The 22,630-nt window shown below is 34.2% G+C and overlaps 1 protein-coding gene across 5 annotated transcripts in view; it reads left to right on the forward strand.

The window, feature by feature from the left end:
- LOC143224772 (guanylate cyclase 32E-like) overlaps positions 1-22,630 on the forward strand; it is a 159,813-nt gene that overhangs the window by 50,272 nt on the left and 86,911 nt on the right. For 4 of the 5 annotated variants that reach the window (XM_076453044.1, XM_076453048.1, XM_076453046.1 and 1 more), the window contains 2 exons: positions 4,605-4,751; positions 14,587-14,762. In XM_076453044.1, coding sequence (XP_076309159.1) covers positions 4,605-4,751; positions 14,587-14,762 — 323 coding nt within the window. The remainder of the gene's footprint in view (positions 1-4,604; positions 4,752-14,586; positions 14,763-22,630) is intronic. The other variant, XM_076453045.1, reaches the window with a different exon arrangement.

Below are 22,630 nucleotides of genomic sequence, written 5' to 3' on the forward strand. Positions count from 1 at the left end.
CTCCAAGTGGCATAGCGGTATGTTCGCAGAACTACAACTCTAGAAACCGGATTTGGATAACGGTGGTGGGCAGAGCACAAATGGCATAGTGTGTTGTTTGTATTTAAATACAAACAAATCAAATTCAATTTATATTAGTAACTAGGACAACTGAGCTCTCGAGCCCACGTCTTTCTGTTGGAATGATTTAAATTTAGGCTTAACCTTATTTTGCTCCTTTTTATTCTAAAAATTAAACCAAACATGGTTTCAGTTGTGGAGGAGTTACAATGTGACGGTCAATCCCACTATTCGTTGGTAAAAGTGTAGCGTAAGAGTTGGCGGTGGGTGGTGATGACTAGCTGCCTTCCCTCTAGTCTTACACAGCTGAATTAGGGACAGCCAGCGCAGATAGCACTCGTGTAGCTTTGCGCGAAATTCGAAACAAACCAATCAAAACCAATGATGCATTGAAGCTTTTTATTCAAGTAAATATAAATATCTACAGTACGTAGGTTCGAGTTCTCAATGAATAATATATCCTAAAACTATATCTAAATAAATATTTTATAAACACCTTTTTTATAAAATGAATTATAATCTAGTAACAATATGTGGATAGAGAATGGCTGTCGTATTATATTATTTTTTATGTATATTTGTTCATCTTATTTAAATGTTGCTTAGTTACTATTTGATCTTCTGTGTACTTCCAAGTTATGTTCAAATGTTATTTTTGATAAGTTCTTATAGACTGACACATATTAAGAAAAACAACTGGTTCTCAGAAACATATCTTCACTCGGCCAACTGCACGACTCAACAAATTATCAATTGTGATGGTAAAGCAGTGAATTTTATTATGAATTTTAGGGTCTTCTCTTTAAAAGACTATATTTCTGGTTTTGGTTTTGTTAACTTACTGAGTTGAAGAAGCGCGCCTTACTTTGGGAATTTTTAAAATTGAAAAGAGCTGCGGGTAAACCATATGCATTATTATAGTTGTAGCTCAGGGTTCCGATTGGACAAAGTTTTATTATGTTGCGTCAATGTCTCCTTGACAACCAAGCAACGTAATGGTGAATTTCAGCCAATGATTATGATTTTCATGCGCTAGCAATACCAAGTGTGTGACGCATATATACCTGATGAGATTTCATTGGTCTTAACGACTTCTACCAACGTACCCTGAAATCTAATTATATGTACAAAGTAGCAAATCATCTGTTAAATATATATATATAGCTAGAAGACAAACTTTCCTCTGACTGTAGAAAATGCCTTTGTTTTTCTACAGGTTACCTCTATAATAGTGTGACAATGTGCTTACACTAAACAATTATCGTGCTAGCCTCGAAACTGGTGTAACAATGTTCTTGCACTAGGCAACTGCAGTGCTAGCCTCGAAACTAGTGTAACAATGTGCTTACACTAAACAATTATCCTGCTAGCTTCGATATTAGCATGGCAATATGCTTACAACCACATTTTCGTTCTTGAGACGAAATCTGTGTAACAATGTGTTCACACTAAAGAATTGTCGTGCTAGTCTCGAAATTAATGTACCAACGTGCTTACAAATACGTTATCGCCATGAACAAAGAATATTAGCATTTGTTATTATAAAGTTTGGTCGGACGAAGCTCAGTGGATAGAGAGTAAGGCTGCGAATCAAAAATTTCAAGGTTCAGGGAGTGATGTCTCTAAATATGCTCCTCCGTTTCATCTGAAGTCGAGCCATAAAATTGCATGTGTTTTTTTAACAAAACAATATTTTCTTATAAACAATTAATTTCTAAGTATTTACTTTTGCTCGACAACATATGCTTGTTGGAAGTAGTTTGGACATCTCTCTTGGATGGTCTGTTTGTCTATTGATCTAACAAAGATATAACAGCTGTACCTAAACATTGGATGGTCTGTTTGTCTATTGATCTAAAAAAGATATAACAGCTGTACCTAAATATTGGATGGTCTGTTTGTCTATTGATCTAAAAAAGATATAACAGCTGTACCTAAACATTGGATGGTCTGTTTGTCTATTGATCTAAAAAAGATATAACAGCTTTACCTAAACATTGGATGGTCTGTTTGTCTATTGATCTAAAAAAGATATAACAGCTGTACCTAAACATTGGATGGTCTGTTTGTCTATTGATCTAAAAAAGATATAACAGCTGTACCTAAACATTGGATGGTCTGTTTGTCTATTGATCTAAAAAAGATATAACAGCTGTACCTAAACATTGGATGGTCTGTTTGTCTATTGATCTAAAAAAGATATAACAGCTGTACCTAAACATTGGATGGTCTGTTTGTCTATTGATCTAAAAAAGATATAACAGCTGTACCTAAACATTGGATGGTCTGTTTGTCTATTGATCTAAAAAAGATATAACAGCTGTACCTAAACATTGGATGGTCTGTTTGTCTATTGATCTAAAAAAGATATAACAGCTGTACCTAAACATTGGATGGTCTGTTTGTCTATTGATCTAACAAAGATATAACAGCTGTACCTAAACATTGGATGGTCTCTTTGTCTATTGATCTAAAAATAAAGAATCTATCAGGTCCTTAAAAAGAATGTTTTTAAAATCTCTTCAAACTGAAATATAAGATAAAACTGTGAGACAGTTTATTAATTACCTTAATTATTTATTTAGGGCGTATAAATTTAATAATAGAATAATGCATAATTATAAGAACTATTAGCTAAACTTAACTATTCACAACTGAATTAGTGTCTCAGTACTGTGAACTCACGAGAAAAAACCCAGCTAAAACAAGACGTAACCTTACGTATACTTAAGTTAGAGCAATATACTAGCATAAATAAGACCAAAACGATAGCCACATAAATATACACACATATAATATATTGATCTATAAATTCTACCTACAAACACGAGCACATGCGTAACTGGATCATTCCATACCAACTCACAGCAAAACTTCATGCAAAATCCTGAAGCTGCACTGCATGGCTGAATAAATCAACATGAAGTTGTGCTTGAATTTTTTAAAGAAAATCTGTGACACGAACTGGAAAAAGTTGTTTGTTTTGTGGATGAGTTGACATGAAATGACCCAAGTAATTGTATAGGTTATAATATAGGTGGTGTTACGTGACCAGAAAAGATTTATTCAGTGGTTCAGAGAAACTGTACAAAGAATTACGCATGTATATCATAAAAGTTAAAAATATTGTTAATCAGTGTAAGTCTCATACACGACAAATTACAAATATTAACCGGTTGATATGTAATGAGAAGGAATGTTACAAAATACATTGTTTATAAAATAAGCAGAAAACAAACCACCGATATCTCGTTTCCATATTTACTTCATCTATTACATTGAAAGATCTCAACCTCAGTAAACAGAGTGTCCGTTCACATAGAAACAGAAAGAATTGGAGTTTAACGGTTTGTTCTATTCTACAATTAAACAAATGTCTCATATTTACTGAACATCTGGAACTTATTATAAGAAGACTAAATCGGTCTTTGGTGTTAATGTATTTATAGGTAACGCCTCAACTGTATCCGTCAGTCCTCCATCACCTATCTTACACCTTAAGATTGTTTTCTTGCTAAGGTCAGGTGGAGAACTAAATTGGAGTTAAATAATATTTTCTACAACTTTTTAACTGTTTTTACTTGTTATTCTCTTGCTCAGTATGTTCAATTGATAATAACTACCAGTAGGGGAAAAAATTAAAACAATGGAGATCGAATAGTTTTAATTGCATGTGGACGACTGCAGATAAACATGTTTCATGTCTTCCATTTAAAAAACAACAACTGTACTTTTATACTTCGGTTGTTTACTGTCATTCAGAACGCCCTCTAGTGACTTAGCAGTAAGGTTAGCGACTTTCTCGCTAAGAGCACACTTTCGACACTTGTGATGGATTTGTTTGTTTGGTTTGTTTCGAATTTCGCGCAAAGCTACACGAGGGCTATCTGCGCTAACCGCCCCTAATTTAGCAGTGTGAGACTAGAGGGAAGGCAACTAGTCTACACAACCCACCGCTAATTTTTAGGCTACCCTTTTACCAACAAATAGTGGGATTGACTGAAACATTATATCACCTACACAGCTGAGAAAACGATAGTTTATAAGGAATTAGAGTCTAATTATTGGAAATTGATTGAACTATTGGGTTATCTTTCTGAGTTCGGTTCGTACGGAGATTACAGGATCTCCAATGGTTTTCTTCATAATACGAGGTACGAGGAATAGATGAAAGGTAAAAATGAAAATAAACCGGATTGAGTGCAACATTATAGTAAAACTCAATTCGGGTTCTTTCCATTCTGAAAAAGAAACAGCACAAATGACAGGTATTTTATGGGACGTGATTTGTAGTCACGGCCATTAGATTGTAGGTCGAATGCTCTAAACACCAAAATATGCCACGCCATGTAAGAGCATCCAAACAGTTGTTTACCATCTTCCAAAGGATAGTTTAAAACCACAATGTAAGGTTAATATGTTTTTTAATATTAAAAAGAAATACTTCACAATATTCTCTCAGCTTTTATTCTTATTTGCTGTTGTAGAGGTAAACGTGAAACACGTGGGAAGCTACATATTTTACATTTGTTTTACTTCTGTAGTATATATTGTGCTGGGTTACTACTTTGAACACCTTGGTTTGATGGTCAGCCTAGAGAATCGAGGACTTCTTAAGGACGGCAAATATTTTGTAGTCGGAGTAGATATTGAGCAGTATGACAGTAAGGACCCAAGGAGATATTTGAAAGGTCAGTTGTTAGATAATTAATTACCCGAAGAGATATTTGAAAGGTCGGTTTTTAGATAATTAATTACCCGAAGAGATATTTGAAAGGTCGGTTTTTAGATAATTAATTACCTGAAGAGATATTTGAAAGGTCAGTTGTTAGATAATTAATTACCTGAAGAGATATTTGAAGGTCAGTTGTTAGATAATTAATTACCCGAAGAGATATTTGAAAGGTCGGTTTTTAAATAATTAATTACCCGAAGATATATTTGAAAGGTCAGTTGTTAGATAATTAATTACCCGAAGAGACATTTGAAGGGTCAGTTTTTAGATAATTAATTACTCAAAGAGATATTTGAAAGGTCAGTTGTTAGATAATTAATTACCCGAAGAGATATTTGAAAGGTCAGTTGTAAGATAATTAATTACTTAAAGAGATATTTGAAAGTTCAGTTGTTAGATAATTAATTACCTGAAGAGATATTTGAAAGGTCGGTTATTAGATAATTAATTACCTGAAGAGATATTTGAAAGGTCAGTTGTTAGATAATTAATTACCCGAAGAAATATTTGAAAGGTCAGTTGTTTGATAATTAATTACCTGAAAAGATATTTCAAAGGTCGGTTTTTAGATAATTAATTGATCGAAGAGATATTTGAAAGGTCAGTTGTTAGATAATTAATTACTCGAAGAGATATTTGAAAGGTCAGTTGTTAGATAATTAATTACTCGAAGAGATATTTGAAAGGTCAGTTGTTAGATAATTAATTACTTAAAGAGATATTTGAAAGTTCAGTTGTTAGATAATTAATTACCTGAAGAGATATTTGAAAGGTCGGTTATTAGATAATTAATTACCTGAAGAGATATTTGAAAGGTCAGTTGTTAGATAATTAATTACCCGAAGAAATATTTGAAGGTCAGTTGTTTGATAATTAATTACCTGAAAAGATATTTCAAAGGTCGGTTTTTAGATAATTAATTGATCGAAGAGATATTTGAAAGGTCAGTTGTTAGATAATTAATTACCTGAAGAGATATTTGAAAGATCGGTTGTTAGATAATTAATTACCTGAAGAGATATTTGAAAGGTCAGTTGTTAGATAATTAATTACCCGAAGAAATATTTGAAAGGTCAGTTGTTTGATAATTAATTACTCGAAGAGATATTTGAAAGGTCAGTTGTTAGATAATTAATTACTCGAAAAGATATTTGAAAAGTTGTCGAAGATATATTTGAAAGTTGTTAGATAATTAATTACCTGAAGAGATATTTGAAAGGTCGGTTGTTAGATAATTAATTTGAAGAGATATTTGAAAGGTCGGTTGGTCGAAGAGATATTTGAAAGGTCAGTTGTTAGATAATTAATTACTTAAAGAGATATTTGAAAGTTCAGTTGTTAGATAATTAATTACCTGAAGAGATATTTGAAAGGTCGGTTATTAGATAATTAATTACCTGAAGAGATATTTGAAAGGTCAGTTGTTAGTCGAAGAAATATTTGAAAGGTCAGTTGTTTGATAATTAATTACCTGAAAAGATATTTCAAAGGTCGGTTTTTAGATAATTAATTGATCGAAGAGATATTTGAAAGGTCAGTTGTTAGATAATTAATTACCCGAAGAGATATTTGAAAGGTCAGTTGTTAGATAATTAATTACTCGAAGAGATATTTGAAAGGTCGGTTGTTAGATAATTAATTACCTGAAGAGATATTTGAAAGGTCGGTTGTTAGATAATTAATTACCCGAAGAGATATTTGAAAGGTCGGATTTTAGATAATTAATTACTCGAAGAGATATTTGAAAGGTCAGTTGTTAGATAATTAATTACTCGAAAAGATATTTGAAAGGTCAGTTGTTAGATAATTAATTACCTGAAGAGATATTTGAAAGGTCGGTTTTTAGATAATTAATTACCTGAAGAGATATTTGAAAGGTCAGTTGTTAGATAATTAATTACCCGAAGAGATATTTGAAAGGTCAGTTGTTAGATAACTAATTACCCGAAGAGACATTTGAATGGTCAGTTTTTAGATAATTAATTATTCTTCAGGCTTACATGATGCATTAGGCGTTACAAATAAACCAGCATCTATTAATTTTAGGCTTGCATGATGCATTAGTAGTTACAAATAAACCAGTATCTAATAATTCTAGGCTTGCATGATGCATTAGGCGTTACAAATAAACCAGCATCTATTCTTACAGGCTTGCATGATGCATTATACGTTATAAATGATAGCTGTGATGAATCTAACTGACATTCTATTTAATCGTGATTTAGGTTCTTTGACCTGCAAAAGTCAGATACTCTCTTGTCCTTTTCATCTCACATTTATGAATGTTACAGATACTGAGTACATTGATAGATTGGTTTGTTCTGCATTCCTCGTAAAGCTACGCGAGGGCGACCTCTGCTAGCCATCTGTAATTTAGCAGTGTAAGACTAAAGAAAAGTCGGCTAGTCACCACCATCTACCGCCATCGGGAGCTACTATTTTACCAATGAATAATGGGATTGATCGTCACATTATAACGTCCCGACATTTTAAAGGTCGAGCACTTTAGTGAGACGCAGATTCGAACCCGGGATCCTCAAATTGCTAGCCAACCTCTATAACCACCCGACAATGCTAGACCCACTTTGAAAGAACACGTTTAATTATGTTCAATTTGATAGCAATTTCGAAATAATATTTCTACCAATATAAATGAACGTTACAATAATTTCATTACACTTATGTTAAAGTTGCTTAACGGAAATGGTAATGTTTATGGACCTACAACGCTACAATGTCGGGTTCGATTCCCTGCAGTGGACATAACAGATAATCCAGTGTAGCTTTGCCCTAAATCAAGAAAACAGCAGTTATTTTGTTTTAAATGCATTGTAGAAATTAACTTAAAATTATAGAAATATAGTTGAATACACTTACCCCATCTCGTGATACTTAGTTCTGTAGGATGCAAATTATCCTTCCTCCAATTATTCAAGTAACTTTGGATTGCATGGCCAAGCGCGTAAGGCGTCCGACTCGTAATCCGAGGGTCGCGGGTTCGCGACCGCGTCGCGCTAAACATGCTCACCCTCCTAGCCGTGGGGGTGTATAATGTGGCGGTCAATCCCACTATTCGCTGGTAACAGAGTAGCCCAAGAGTTGGCGGTGGGTGGTGATGACTAGCTGCCTTCCCTCTAGTCTTACACTGCAAAATTAGGGATGGCTAGCACAGATAGCCCTCGAGTAGCTTTGTGCGAAATTCCAAAACAACTCCAACAACAACTCCAACTTTGGATTGGTTGTTTTGAATTTCGCGCAAAGCTACACGAGGGCTATCTGCTATCTGTGCCCGCCGTCCCTAATTTAGCAGTGTAAGACTAGAGAGAAGGCAGCTAGACATCACCACCCACCGTCAAATCCTGGACTACTCTTTTACCAACGAATAGTGGGATTGACCGTCACATTATAACGTTCCCACTGCCGAAGGGGCTAGCATTTTTTGATGCGGCGAGGATTATACAAGTAAAGATGCAACAGTTGCTACATCTTCACTTAGCCTAAACAATATATGATTCCATTAAAGATAAAAATAATTTATCGTTGAATTTTTGGTAAGTTAATGAGATTACTACAATCAGGGGTTCGATTCCCCTCTGTGGGCTGAGCAGATAGCCCGATGTGGCTTTGCTATAAGAAAACACACAAACACACACACATACTGAGGTTATTGATTAGTGTTAATAATAAAAGGAATACCAAATGATATATAGTGAAATAGAAACGCTATTAATATTTTTCTTCAGGATATAGATTGATTAAAGGATGAGTGATATACTGGTGTTAATAAAAATTTAATGAATATTGACGTATCCGCAATTAGAAGTTATTTTTTTATCTTACAAAATAATTATAGAGATAACAGTACATAGTCAAGGGATGTAAGTTTTCTTATGGAAAAACGACTTCGGGCTATCTGCTGAGAATACCGAGGGGAATCGAACCCCTGACTTCAGCGTTGTAAATCCGAATACTTACCGCTGTACTAACGGAGTGCATTGTCAAGGAATAAGGCGTATAGAACGTTTTCAGGTTAACTGTTTTCTATAGTCGTTGTCTCATCCGAGGGTTCTTCCACTTCTCTTTTATCTTATCTCAAGTATTTTTACGTTTCTATTTTTAGAAACACACAAAGAAAACGTAAAGTTTTTGTATTGTTGTTGTCGTGAAGCACAATGGATTATCTGTGTGCTGTACCTGAAGCACAATGGATTACCTGTGTGCTGTACCTGACAGGGGTATGGAAATCCAGCGCTATAAGTTTTCAGACTTAACGCTGAACCACTGGCGGGTAATAAAACAAAGAACAAAGACTTCTGTGTGAACCTTCTGGAACAAATTACAATTCTGATTTAAGTGGAATATTTCTGCTCTATTTATCACCTCCACAAAACGTTCCAAAAACGCTCTAATTCGAAGAAGTTAAGATACATTATACGCTTCCATAACTGAATTTATGCCACTGAGGAACGGTAGCGAGTGCCACAAAAGTTTTATAAACCAGAAAAGTAACCACGCATTAAACATTGTGATTAATGTTACCATGGGAAGGATCCAAGCACGATTTATCGTTATGACTTCTCTCTCTGAACCGATAAAGGTAATCTAATACCCAGATCTCCGGTTGTTGTTACCTACTCGATAAACGGGTTGTTGCTAGTTATTACCAGCATTTTCAAATTCTTAAAACTTTAATATCAGCCACATTTCAGTAGATGACTGTCACTGGTATTTCTGTGAATACGCATTTTTTTACATTCATCGCTCGATTTATTTTCTTTGTACAATTTCTCCGAAATATTTTAAAATTTGCTGAACGAAAACTAATTTGGTATTCAAGGAAGTACAGTGTGTGTTTTTCTAATAACAAAGCTACATCGAGATATCTGCTCAGCCCACCGAGGGGAATCGAACCCCTGATTTTAGCGTTGTAAATTCAGAGACATACCGCTGTACTAACGGGGTACAAGGAAGTACATACTTTGTTTTGGAAAATTCTTTGTTATATTTTTATCCCTGCGACTGTTAAAAATCATTTCATTGAAGCGAACAAAATTATGAATAATTAAAATTATGTATGATCGCAATAAACAACTTGAAATTGGTGGCGTTGATGATTTAGAACCTTCTCGATGAAACTTAACAATACTTAAAATAATCAATCTTATATATATATATATATATATATATATACGAGGGCTGTTCAGAAAATACGCGGACTGTTTGAATTGCGCGGCTCCAGTTGGTTCCAGGGGAATCCGCTTGGTGTCGCTAGGTTCGCACAGATCAGCTGATTACGACGCCATTTCCCGATTGCAGATATCTTCATTTGTGTATTAGCTACGCGGTTTTAAGTGAAGTGCGATTTTTTCGTTTGGCGGATTTCAGAATGAATGACCTGAAGGAGCAACGACTTGCTGTGAAATTTTGTGTTAAACTTGGAAAATCTGCGACTGAAACTTTTGCTATGCTTAACACGGCTTACGGTGATGTTGCTATGAAGCGTACGGCATGTTTTAAATGGCATGAACGTTTTAAGGATGGTTGACAGTCCATTGAAGATGATGAGCGTCCTGGACGTCCTTCCACGTCAACTGACGACCCACACGTCGACAAAATCAACACCCTGGTGCGGGCAAATCGACGACGTCTGACTGTCAGGGAGCTTGCTGAAGAGTGTGGGATATCAGTTGGATCTTGTTACGAGATTTTGACCGAAAAAATTGAAGATGTACCGCGTTGCTGCGAAATTCAGCCCTCAGAACTCGTGAGTTTTTGGCCAAACACTCGATCACTGTTCTTCCCCACCCCCTCTACTCACCTGACCTTGCTTCTTGCGATTTTTTTCTTGTTCCCCAAACTCAAAAGACCCTTGAAAGGAAAAAGATTTGAGACGATTCCCGAGATTAAGGCAAATGCGACGAAGGAGCTGGAGGACATTACAAAAGAAGCGTACCAGGACTGTTTCAACAAGTGGAAACACCGTTGGGATAAGTGTGTGCGTTGGGGAGGAGAGTACTTTGAAGGGGTCCCAGACCTGTAACTTCTAAATAAAGTACATTTTGTTTTATGACGTCAGTCCGCGTATTTTTTGAACAGACCTCGTATATCCATAGACATACGTGTATCGATTGCTTTGCTTCGAATCGCGCTAACCGTTCATAACTTAGCTGTGATAGACGAGAGAGAGAAAGCAGCTAGTCAACACCGTCCATCGCCAACTTCTGAGCTGCTCTTTTACCAACGAATAGTGGGATTGACAGTCACATTATAATTTACTCACAGAAAGCAAGCACGTTCGATGAGGATTGCTTGAATTCGCGACCCGAAGATTGCGAGTCGAGCGCCCTAACCGCACAGCCATCGTACCCAGAGAGCCTCCTGTGTCATATCGAGCAGATTTGTAGTGCTGTCAACACTCAGGCATATTGCTGAGCAGCATAGGATAAACACTGGAGAGGAATTGAACAATTGTGTTTTACAAATACAAGATGTTCATATATTATTAAACCAATTTCCTTACTGAAAAGAAGAGAAACCGAGAACCTCATTACCAGTTGAGGTTTCCCGGGAAGTTTTCCTAACTAGTGTAGATAGAGATTACGTGAAACATATTGTCTGTAAGAAGACAAAGGCACCTAACATGACAACATTTCGCAGTCAAATAACCAACATAATGGTCATGCTTCCTCCAGAGAAGCTGGCACGTGTAAAACAGTTATCACCATAAAGACGCTCACGTTAACGTATACTATCAGTTCACGTAGAGGTGTACTGTACGTGCAATAACTTCGTGGACAAACCTGAAGAGTTAGTTTTTATCATAACACAAACCTCAATTGTTTGTTTCTTGTAGAGCTTACTATAAACAATTAATACAGTGGTTCAATAATTTATGGACACCCTGTACTCTTCTGCCACACAGAATTATTTCATTTCAAATAAACATTTTTAGATACTTTATATATTTATTTATGTGTGTAGAAAAGGATTGTTCAACAGTTAAGTAAATACAAACATCGAAAGGAGGGCGGCGATAAAAATAACTAGACCAATGCTCTGAAGAAAGAAAAAAAATCTAAACGGGTTTTAACAACCACAAAACATATGCTACATATATTTAAAAAAACCAACAGGGTATAGACTATAATGTGGGCTATAAGATGTGCCGTGGCTGGGTTTTGTTGGTGACTAAGAAAGTGGAACCCGCATAGCGGTGAGAATTTATTATCTACCAACCAGTGTTAACCTCCGTTCGCTCGTCTCACATCACATAAAATATGCAAGAAAAAATTCCGACAACGTCCCACATCAATACTCGCCTTTGCTGCCAGCAGACTGTTATCCAAAGAAATATAAAATAAAACAAAAATGAACGAGGCTTACCACTGGGGTTAAACAAGGGTGACTTACCTCCAGTAGTAAATGCCAAAGTCAATAAACTAATTAACAGGGCAGGAGACAAATTACACTAGTATAAAAGTATAAAGCCCCCCGCTAGTACAGCGTCATGTCTCCAGATTTACAACGCTACAATCAGGAGTTCGATTCCCCTCGGTGGGCTCAGCAGATAGCCTGATGTGGCTTTGCTCTAAGAAAACACACACATAAAAGTATAAGGAACCAACCAAGTTATCTAAACTAGCGTTACTTTCAATCTACACCAGTTAAGCCTACTCGTAGAGTCTACCCTAGCTACAAATTTTATCTACTCTTTATAAGAACTTTTATGTTTGTGTCATAATGGTGATAATATTAGAAATTTCAAACAACAATGCTCAATTTTTACATGTTTACATTTATTGTTAAGCAATAGGTTTAATAAAAATTATTATTCTGATAAGTTTATTTTATCTACACTTTATTAAATTCATTAAGTATCAATTTTTGCATCAGACAAATAAAGATAAAACCATAGTTTCAAAATGAAGCAACAGTTATTAGTAAATCATGATGGGATATCTATTAATACTGAGCACACACAGCTTCACCAGCAGATAAAACCATAGTTTCAAAATGAAGCAACAGTTATTAGTAAATCATGATGGAATATCTATTAATACTGAGCACACACAGCTTCACCAGCAGATAAAACCATAGTTTCAAAATAAAGCAACAGTTATTAGTAAATCATGATGGAATATCTATTAATACTGAGCACACACAGCTTCACCAGCAGATAAAACCATAGTTTCAAAATGAAGCAACAGTTATTAGTAAATCATGATGGAATATCTATTGATACTGAGCACACACAGCTTCACCAGCAGATAAAACCATAGTTTCAAAATAAAGCAACAGTTATTAGTAAATCATGATGGAATATCTATTAATACTGAGCACACACAGCTTCACCAGCAGATAAAACCATAGTTTCAAAATGAAGCAACAGTTATTAGTAAACATGATGGAATATCTATTAATACTGAGCACACACAGCTTCACCAGCAGATAAAACCATAGTTTCAAAATGAAGCAACAGTTATTAGTAAATCATGATGGAATATCTATTAATACTGAGCACACACAGCTTCACCAGCAGGTAAAACCATAGTTTCAAAATGAAGCAACAGTTATTAGTAAACATGATGGAATATCTATTAATACTGAGCACACACAGCTTCACCAGCAGATAAAACCATAGTTTCAAAATGAAGCAACAGTTATTAGTAAATCATGATGGAATATCTATTAATACTGAGCACACACAGCTTCACCAGCAAATGAAACCTGCTTCTCTGAGACATAAGTACATTATTTTTTTAGAATCTGTCAGGAGTAAAATTGAGTTTCGATACACGTGGTGGGCTGAGCGCAGAGAGCCCATCGAGTAGCTTTGTGTTTAACTTCAAAGAACAAACAAACAAATGAATCGAGTAAAAGTATTCTAATATTTATAACTTTGTGTTATTCATAAAATTTCTCGCATGTGCATATATAGAAGGCAACAAATTTTCGGTAGCTAGTAGCTCTTGTTGTTGGTGTTTGTGTTCTGTCTACTGCAGAGAATCGATTCCTGGACTTTAAAATCCTACCTTAAACCTAGCGTTGACTCACGGGAAGATACACAGCGAGTAATATATATATAGAGATGTATATAAAGGTTTATTCAACTCAGAGACTTTCTGGAACCTCGTATGAAACTTTTAGGCTTAACAAAACGTGTAAAAATGTATTGATTTATTTACTTAGACTTTCAAGTTCTTCTATTGTACAAAATGAATATTTCATCCTTTGGATGAAATGTTATTCTTACGAAATAAAATATTATTTGGAACCTTTATTGGCGACAAAAGTGAACACCTTTCTACAGCTAATATGTTGTGGGTCTTTATCATACTCACCTTTGTACTCCTAGTACGTTTGTGTCTGACCTCAAATTTAACTAATCACCATCATGTTCGTAGTATGTTTGTTTTTACTCCAAAACATAACTACTAACCCTTTTGGTGCTAGTATGGTTGATTCCAAACAAAAATTGCTACAATAAAACTTATATATTTGATATTATGTAAGTTTCTGGAACAAAAATGATCAAACGTTAACAAGAGAAGACATGGCGAGGCCTTGTTGATGTACAAATATTAGGGAAATATAATACGTATATATGTGAAAGTCGAATATAAGTTTTACATACATATGTGTTTATTTATTTCTAGTGTTTACAAAAGCTGCTGTCTATGATGTCGGATATCGAAACTAAAATTTCAGGGTTGTAAGCCTTCAGAATCATTTATCAGTTGGAATATCTCATAAAAGCAAATTATTAAACCTATTTTCTCCGATCATTACAGGCTTGCTTCGTGACCAAATTGAAGATACAGCAAAAAAAGCTTTCCAGTCATACTTGGGAGTGGTCGGGTCTCCCCCTGTGGGATACGAAAATTTTACAGTTAAGGTCAATGAATATATGCAACTTCCTCCATTCAACTTTAAAAACCCCGTTGGAATTTTTGGAGGGATGAAAAGGGTACGTATATGAATTAACGACGGAAAATATTAATATATTTTAAAAATGTTTGATTTCTTTCAGAGTTAGCAATCTCAAGAGAACGACAATACAACTTACGAAACATGTCAATACAGTCCGGTCTTTACAATATCAGTTTTAAATTTTAATATGTCCAGAAAATGTGATGTGATTTAATATGATAATTAAGGGACGTCTATCTTCTGGTTAGATATTTTTATCTCAATTTTAAATAATAATATCAGTGAATTGTTGCAATTAACAACAAAAATTAATGTAAGGATGACCCATTTTAATTAGTAACTTACTACAAACTCTAAGTTAGCAAATTAGTACTTCGATTTAAATACTTGTCAAAGCAGACGGATGTAATCGAATCATAACGAAAATAGTTTCATAGCAAAAACTAACAAGCGAGTATATAACAAGAAGTACGTAATATGAAAACTAACCAGCAAGTAGAAAACAAACAAAACACACAATACGAAACTAACCAGCATGTAGAAAACAAACAAAACACACAATACGAAACTAACCAGCATGTAGAAAACAAACAAAACACACAATACGAAACTAACCAGCAAGTAGAAAACAAACAAAACACACAATACGAAACTAACCAGCAAGTAGAAAACAAACAAAACACGCAATACAAAACTAACCAGCAAGTAGAAAACAAACAAAACACACAATACGAAACTAACCAGCAAGTAGAAAACAAACAAAACATGCAATACGAAACTAACCAGCAAATAGAAAACAAACAAAACACACAATACAAAACTAACCAGCAAGTAGAAAACAAACAAAACACACAATACGAAACTAACCAGCAAGTAGAAAACAAACAAAACATGCAATACGAAACTAACCAGCAAATAGAAAACAAACAAAACACGCAATACGAAACTAACCAGCAAGTAGAAAACAAACAAAACACACAATACGAAACTAACCAGCAAGTAGAAAACAAACAAAACACGCAATACGAAACTAACCAGCAAGTAGAAAACAAACAAAACACACAATACGAAACTAACCAGCAAGTAGAAAACAAACAAAACACGCAATACGAAACTAACCAGAAACTAACCAGCAAGTAGAAAAACCAGAGAGTAGAAAACAAACAAAACACACAATACGAAACTAACCAGCAAGTACGAAACTAACCAGCAAGTAGAAAAAAACAAAAAACAAAACACAGCAAGTACGCAATACGAAACTAACCAGCAAGTAGAAAACAAACAAAACACACAATACAAAACTAACCAGCAAGTAGAAAACAAACAAAACACACAATACGAAACTAACCAGCAAGTAGAAAACAAACAAAACACACAATACGAAACTAACCAGCAAGTAGAAAACAAACAAACACACACAATACGAAAACCAGCAAGTAGAAAACAAACAAAACAACAATACGAAACTAACCAGCAAGTAGAAAACAAACAAAACACGCAATACGAAACTAACCAGCAAGTAGAAAACAAACAAAACACACAATACGAAACTAACCCAGAAAACAAACAAAACACACAATAGAAACTAACCAGCAAGTAGAAAAAAACAAAAACACAATACGAAACTAACCAGAAAACAAACAAAACAACAATACGAAACTAACCAGCAAGTAGAAAACAAACAAAACAACTACGAAACCAGCCAGCAAGTAGAAAACAAACAAAACACGCAATACGAAACTAACCAGCAAGTAGAAAACAAACAAAACACACAACACAGAAAAAACCAGCAAGTAGAAAAAAACAAAACACTAACCAGCAAGTAGAAAACAAACAAAACCAGAAACTAACCAGCAAGTAGAAAACAAACAAAAAACAAACGAAAAACACAATACGAAACTAACCAGCAAGTAGAAAACAAACAAAACACAATACGAAACTACAGCAAGCACCATAGAAACTAACCAGCAAGTAGAAACAAAAAACACGCAATACGAAACTAACCAGCAGTAGAAAACAAACAAAAACACACGAAAACAAACAAAACACACGCAATAGAAACTAACCAGCAAGTAGAAAACAAACAAAACACGCAATATGAAACTAACCAGCAAGTAGAAAACAAAACCAGCAAGTAGAAAAACAAACAAAACACACAATACGAAACTAACCAGCAAGTAGAAAACAAACAAAACACACAATACGAAACTAACCAGCAAGTAGAAAACAAACAAAACACACAATACGAAACTAACCAGCAAGTAGAAAACAAACAAAACACGCAATACGAAACTAACCAGCAAGTAGAAAACAAACAAAACACGCAATACGAAACTAACCAGCAAGTAGAAAACAAACAAAACACACAATACGAAACTATCCAGCAAGTAGAAAACAAACAAAACACAAACAAAACGAAACTAACCAGCAAGTAGAAAACAAACAAAACACGCAATACGAAACTAACCAGCAAGTAGAAAGCAAACAAAACAAGCAATACGAAACTAGCCAGAGAGTAGAAAACAAACAAAACACACAATACGAAACTATCCAGCAAGTAGAAAACAAACAAAAACTAGCCAAAACAAAACAAACAATACGAAACTATCCAGCAAGTAGAAAACAAACAAAACACACAATACGAAACTAGCCAGAAAGTAGAAAACAAACAAAACACACAATACGAAACTAGCCAGAAAGTAGAAAACAAACAAAACACACGATACGAAACTATCCAGCAAGTAGAAAACAAACAAAACACACAATACGAAACTAGCCAGAAAGTAGAAAACAAACAAAACACACAATACGAAACTAGCCAGAGAGTAGAAAACAGACAAAACACACAATACGAAAGTAGCCAGTGAGTAGAAAACAAACAAAACACACGATACGAAACTAGCCAGAGAGTAGAAAACAAACAAAACACGCGATAAGAAACTAGCCAGAGAGTAGAAAACAAACAAAACACACAATACAAAACTAGCCAGTGAGTAGAAAACAAACAAAACACGCGATACGAAACTAGCCAGTGAGTAGAAAACAAACAAACACACAATACGAAACTAGCCAGTGAGTAGAAAACAAACAAAACACGCGATACGAAACTAGCCAGTGAGTAGAAAACAAACAAAACACATAATATGAAAGTAACCAATTATTACATAAAAAGAAAACACAATATAAAACTAACCAGTGGGTAGATAACAAACAAAACACACGCATGAAACTAACCAGTGAGTAGATAACAAACAAAACACACAATATAAAACTAGACACAGAAAGTAGAAAAAAACAAAAAACACACGATACGAAACTATCCAGCAAGTAGAAAACAAACAAAACACACAATACGAAACTAGCCAGAGAGTAGAAAACAAACAAAACACACAATACGAAACTAGCCAGAGAGTAGAAAACAAACAAAACACACAATACGAAAAAAAGTAGCCAGTGAGTAGAAAAAAAAAAAAAAAAACACACGATACGAAACTAGCCAGAGAGTAGAAAACAAACAAAACACGCGATAAGAAACTAGCCAGAGAGTAGAAAACAAACAAAACACACAATACAAAACTAGCCAGTGAGTAGAAAACAAACAAAACACGCGATACGAAACTAGCCAGTGAGTAGAAAACAAACAAACACACAATAATAAACTAGCCAGTGAGTAGAAAAAACAAACAAAACACGCGATACGAAACTAGCCAGTGAGTAGAAAACAAACAAAACACATAATATGAAAGTAACCAATTACTACATAAAAAGAAAACACAATATAAAACTAACCAGTGGGTAGATAACAAAAAAAAACACGCATGAAACTAACCAGTGAGTAGATAACAAACAAAACACACAATATAAAACTAATTAGTTTGTACATAACAAAGAAAACACAATATGAAACTAACCAGTTAGTATATAATAAATAAAACCCACAATACAAAACTAACAAGGGAGTAGATAACAAACATGACACACAATATGTAAACTAAAGAGTGAGTAGATAAAAAGGAAAACACACAATATGAAACTAATCAGTTAGTACATAACAAACACACAATACGAAACTAACGAGTGAATAGATAACATACAAAACCCATAATATGAAAACTAATGAGTGACTAGATAACAAACAAAACACACAATAAGTAAACTAACTAACGTGTAGATAAAAAACAAAACACAGAATAAGTAAACTAACTAACGTGTAGATAAAAAACAAAACACACGATAAGTAAACTAACTAACGTGTAGATAAAAAACAAAACACACAATAAGTAAGCTAACTAACCTGTAGATAAAAAACAAAACACACAATAAGTAAACTAACTAACGTGTAGATAAAAGCAAAACACACAATAAGTAAACTAACTAACGTGATAAAAGCAAAACACACAATAAGTAAACTAACTAACGTGTAGATAAAAAACAAAACACACAATAAGTAAACTAACTAACGTGTAGATAAAAAACAAAACACACAATAAGTAAGCTAACTAACCTGTAGATAAAAAACAAAACACACAATAAGTAAACTAACTAAGGTGTAGATAAAAAACAAAACACACAATAAGTAAACTAACTAACGTGTAGATAAAAAACAAAACACACTAATAAGATAAAAACTAACTAACTAACCTGTAGATAAAAAACAAAACACACAATATGTAAAATAACCAGGGAGTTCATAACAAACAAATAACACAATATGAATCTAACCAGGGAGTATATAACACACAGAACATACAATATGTAAACTAACCATATTATAGTTCTTATGATTCACTCTTTGTTGTAGCCCACGTTCAGAAATATAAAATAGTTCCATTTCTGGACTTTAACAATACTTGAAGCCCTTTGAAAACACATTAGAGTAGAATTATAACTTACGTCTTGTTTTCGAAACTGCAAAACGATTATAGTACCGTTTAATAATTGTCGTAACGTTGTTTTATTTGACCTTTTACCTACAGAGAAGCAGTACAAAAGAATTGATAAAAGACAGTGTAACTCATGGGCATATTAAAACTTTCCGATATGTATGTCGTTCAGAAACAAACAATACAATATTTCGTATTACTGAAAACATTGAATAAATAAGACAGAATCGTGACTGAAATCTCTATACACACATAAGTAGTCTTAGCTTGTTTGTAGGCCCCAAGGTTTCACTTATCTTCAAAGTACACATTCGAGAGACAGAAAGGTTAAGCATCTAAAAATACAGCACTGCTGGAGTTTTGTTTTTTTTTACCGTGTTTTTCGGGTCTTCACGACTAATTCGATACCCCAAGGAAAATATTATAGTACAATGTAATTAACCAACTCTCTTCAGTGGTGTTACTCAGTATTGCAAAATTTCGGTAAAAAGTTTAGAAAAATCAGCTTTGCATTCCAGATATAAATATCTAACCAACGTTTCGCTCATTTAAGGTACACACTTGTATCACCACATTTCATTCAACTAACATTAAAGTAAAATCTATCACCACATTTCATTCAACTAACATTAAGAAAAGTTCTTTATGAGGTCGTAGAGGCGAAACGTTGGTTATGTTAATATATATATATAATATATATATCTGAAATGAAAAGGTCGTTTTCTGTAAACCTTTTTACCAAAATGGATAAATTCTCCCAAAATACAAATCTTTAATTTTTTTATTGACGTACTAGTTTCTCTCATTCAGTGTTTTAAAAAACAAACAATATTTGCATTTTCAGATTAATTTGCAGGCAGAGCTGAAACATTATCTACCTTTCTAGAAAGTTGAACAAAAAAATCGTAGTTGAACTCACTCACGAGACTGTTTAACTTGTTAAAGGTGTCTCGTATTCAAGAAGAGAGTCACTTAATTGGGCGTGGTTGTAGACGTTCACTCATTTATTATTGCTGGCCCTCATTTGTCAGCGTACGTTATACACGTGCCATGAAAAAATACTAGGTATTTTTATATTCCTTGTGCACTGTTTTTTATTTAGTCGATCTGCAATCACGTGACAGAGCAGATAATGTGTTAAAAGCCTAATTGTTATCGCCTTTGTAACTTCATTGTATTTCTTAATAATACTATTAAAATACCTAAAAAAATAACAAATATTACTAAAGATATTTTTACTTTCATGGCCAGGTGGTTAAGGCATTCGATTCGTAAACGGAGGGTCGCGGTTCGAGTCCCCGTCACACCAAACATGCTTGCCCTTTCAGCCATGGGGGCGTTATAATATGACGGTGAATCCCACTATTCGTTGTTAAAAGATTAACTCAATAGTTGGCGGTGAGTGATGATGACTAGCTGCCTTCTCTCTAGTCTTACACTGCTAAATTAGGGACGGCTAGCGCAGATAGCCTTCGAGTAGCTTTGCGCAAAATTCAAAACAAATCAAATCTTTAACACGCAAATGTGTGAATTACACAGGGAAAGATACGACTTCCCACAGGGCAAGAAACTCCTTCCTCGGAGAGCTGAACAACACGAAATTTATAAACACACCAGCTGATAACTTGAAAACCAATTCGGGTTCAATTCTCATAACAACAAAAAATCATGACTCCTCCAAATACGCATCCTATTCGTCACCGAAGAGTAAGAAGTGGGTGAGTGGATTGAGCTATGTAGTTTGCAAAATTCTACCTCTCGTGTTGTTTTAGCACGTGCGTAGCAAGCAGATGGTAGATGAAATATCGAGCGAATTATGTCTTTATTACCGAGAAATCGAAAGAGTAGTAGAATCGTATAACGTTTCGGTTTTATTTAGAAGACACAATAACTATTCCTTATGTAAACTTGTTATAAATCATGTGTTGTGCGTCTTGAATTTTTACCGAACTGTTTTACACGGGAAACTTTTTGAACGAACTCTTTTCAGTACTGTTCATTTTGAAAACAAACACTGCTTATTCCTATGGACAATTTCATTTTGTTTCATCAACCACAAAAGTTAGTCATCTAACCAATCAGTTTAAACAACAACAACAACAAACTATAACGAAATAGAAAAGTTTTATCTGGAACATTCTTGTAAATAAACATTCCAAGTAGATCATTTAGGATAGGATAATCTATGTATTTTGTGAAGGAATTGTTCTGGGTATACGATAATCATAAAACCTATTCTAATAATACTTAAACTGTGTACAAAGTTCACTATAACGCTGCTTTATTTTAGCCTTTTTGCAATATTTCTAACACTAGATATAAATTACAAAAGGGTCTATATCGTAATCGTATATCAAGACGTCTTGATTAGATCTGTTTTCCTCTAAATAATACTATTAACAGACAACACTCCCTACAGTTATTCATAAGGCATCACTTCGCCATATTATCAACATTTTGAGCCTTCAAGAATTAACCTAAGAAATACCAATACTAGATCAATATTTTCCAAAAATAAGAGTGAGTGAAATGGAGTATACTGAGTGGCATTTGTGTTTTATGTAAATGGAGTATACTGAGTGACATTTGTGTTTTATGTAAATGCAGTATACTGAGAGACATTTGTGTTTTATGTAAATGGAGTATACTGAGAGACATTTGTATTTTATGTAAATGGAGTATACTGAGAGACATTTGTATTTTATGTAAATGGAGTATACTGAGAGACATTTGTGTTTTATGTAAATGGAGTATACTGAGAGACATTTGTGTTTTATGTAAATGGAGTATACTGAGAGACATTTGTATTTTATGTAAATGGAGTATACTGAGAGACATTTGTATTTTATGTAAATGGAGTATACTGAGAGACATTTTTATTTTATGTAAATAGAGTATACTGAGTGACATTTGTGTTTTATGTAAATGAAGTATACTGAGAGACATTTGTATTTTATGTAAATCCAGTATACTGAGTGACATTTGTGTTTTATGTAAATGGAGTATACTGAGAGACATTTGT

Source organism: Tachypleus tridentatus, chromosome 9 (assembly GCF_004210375.1).
Source record: "Tachypleus tridentatus isolate NWPU-2018 chromosome 9, ASM421037v1, whole genome shotgun sequence".
Classification (NCBI taxonomy): Eukaryota; Metazoa; Arthropoda; class Merostomata; order Xiphosura; family Limulidae; genus Tachypleus; species Tachypleus tridentatus.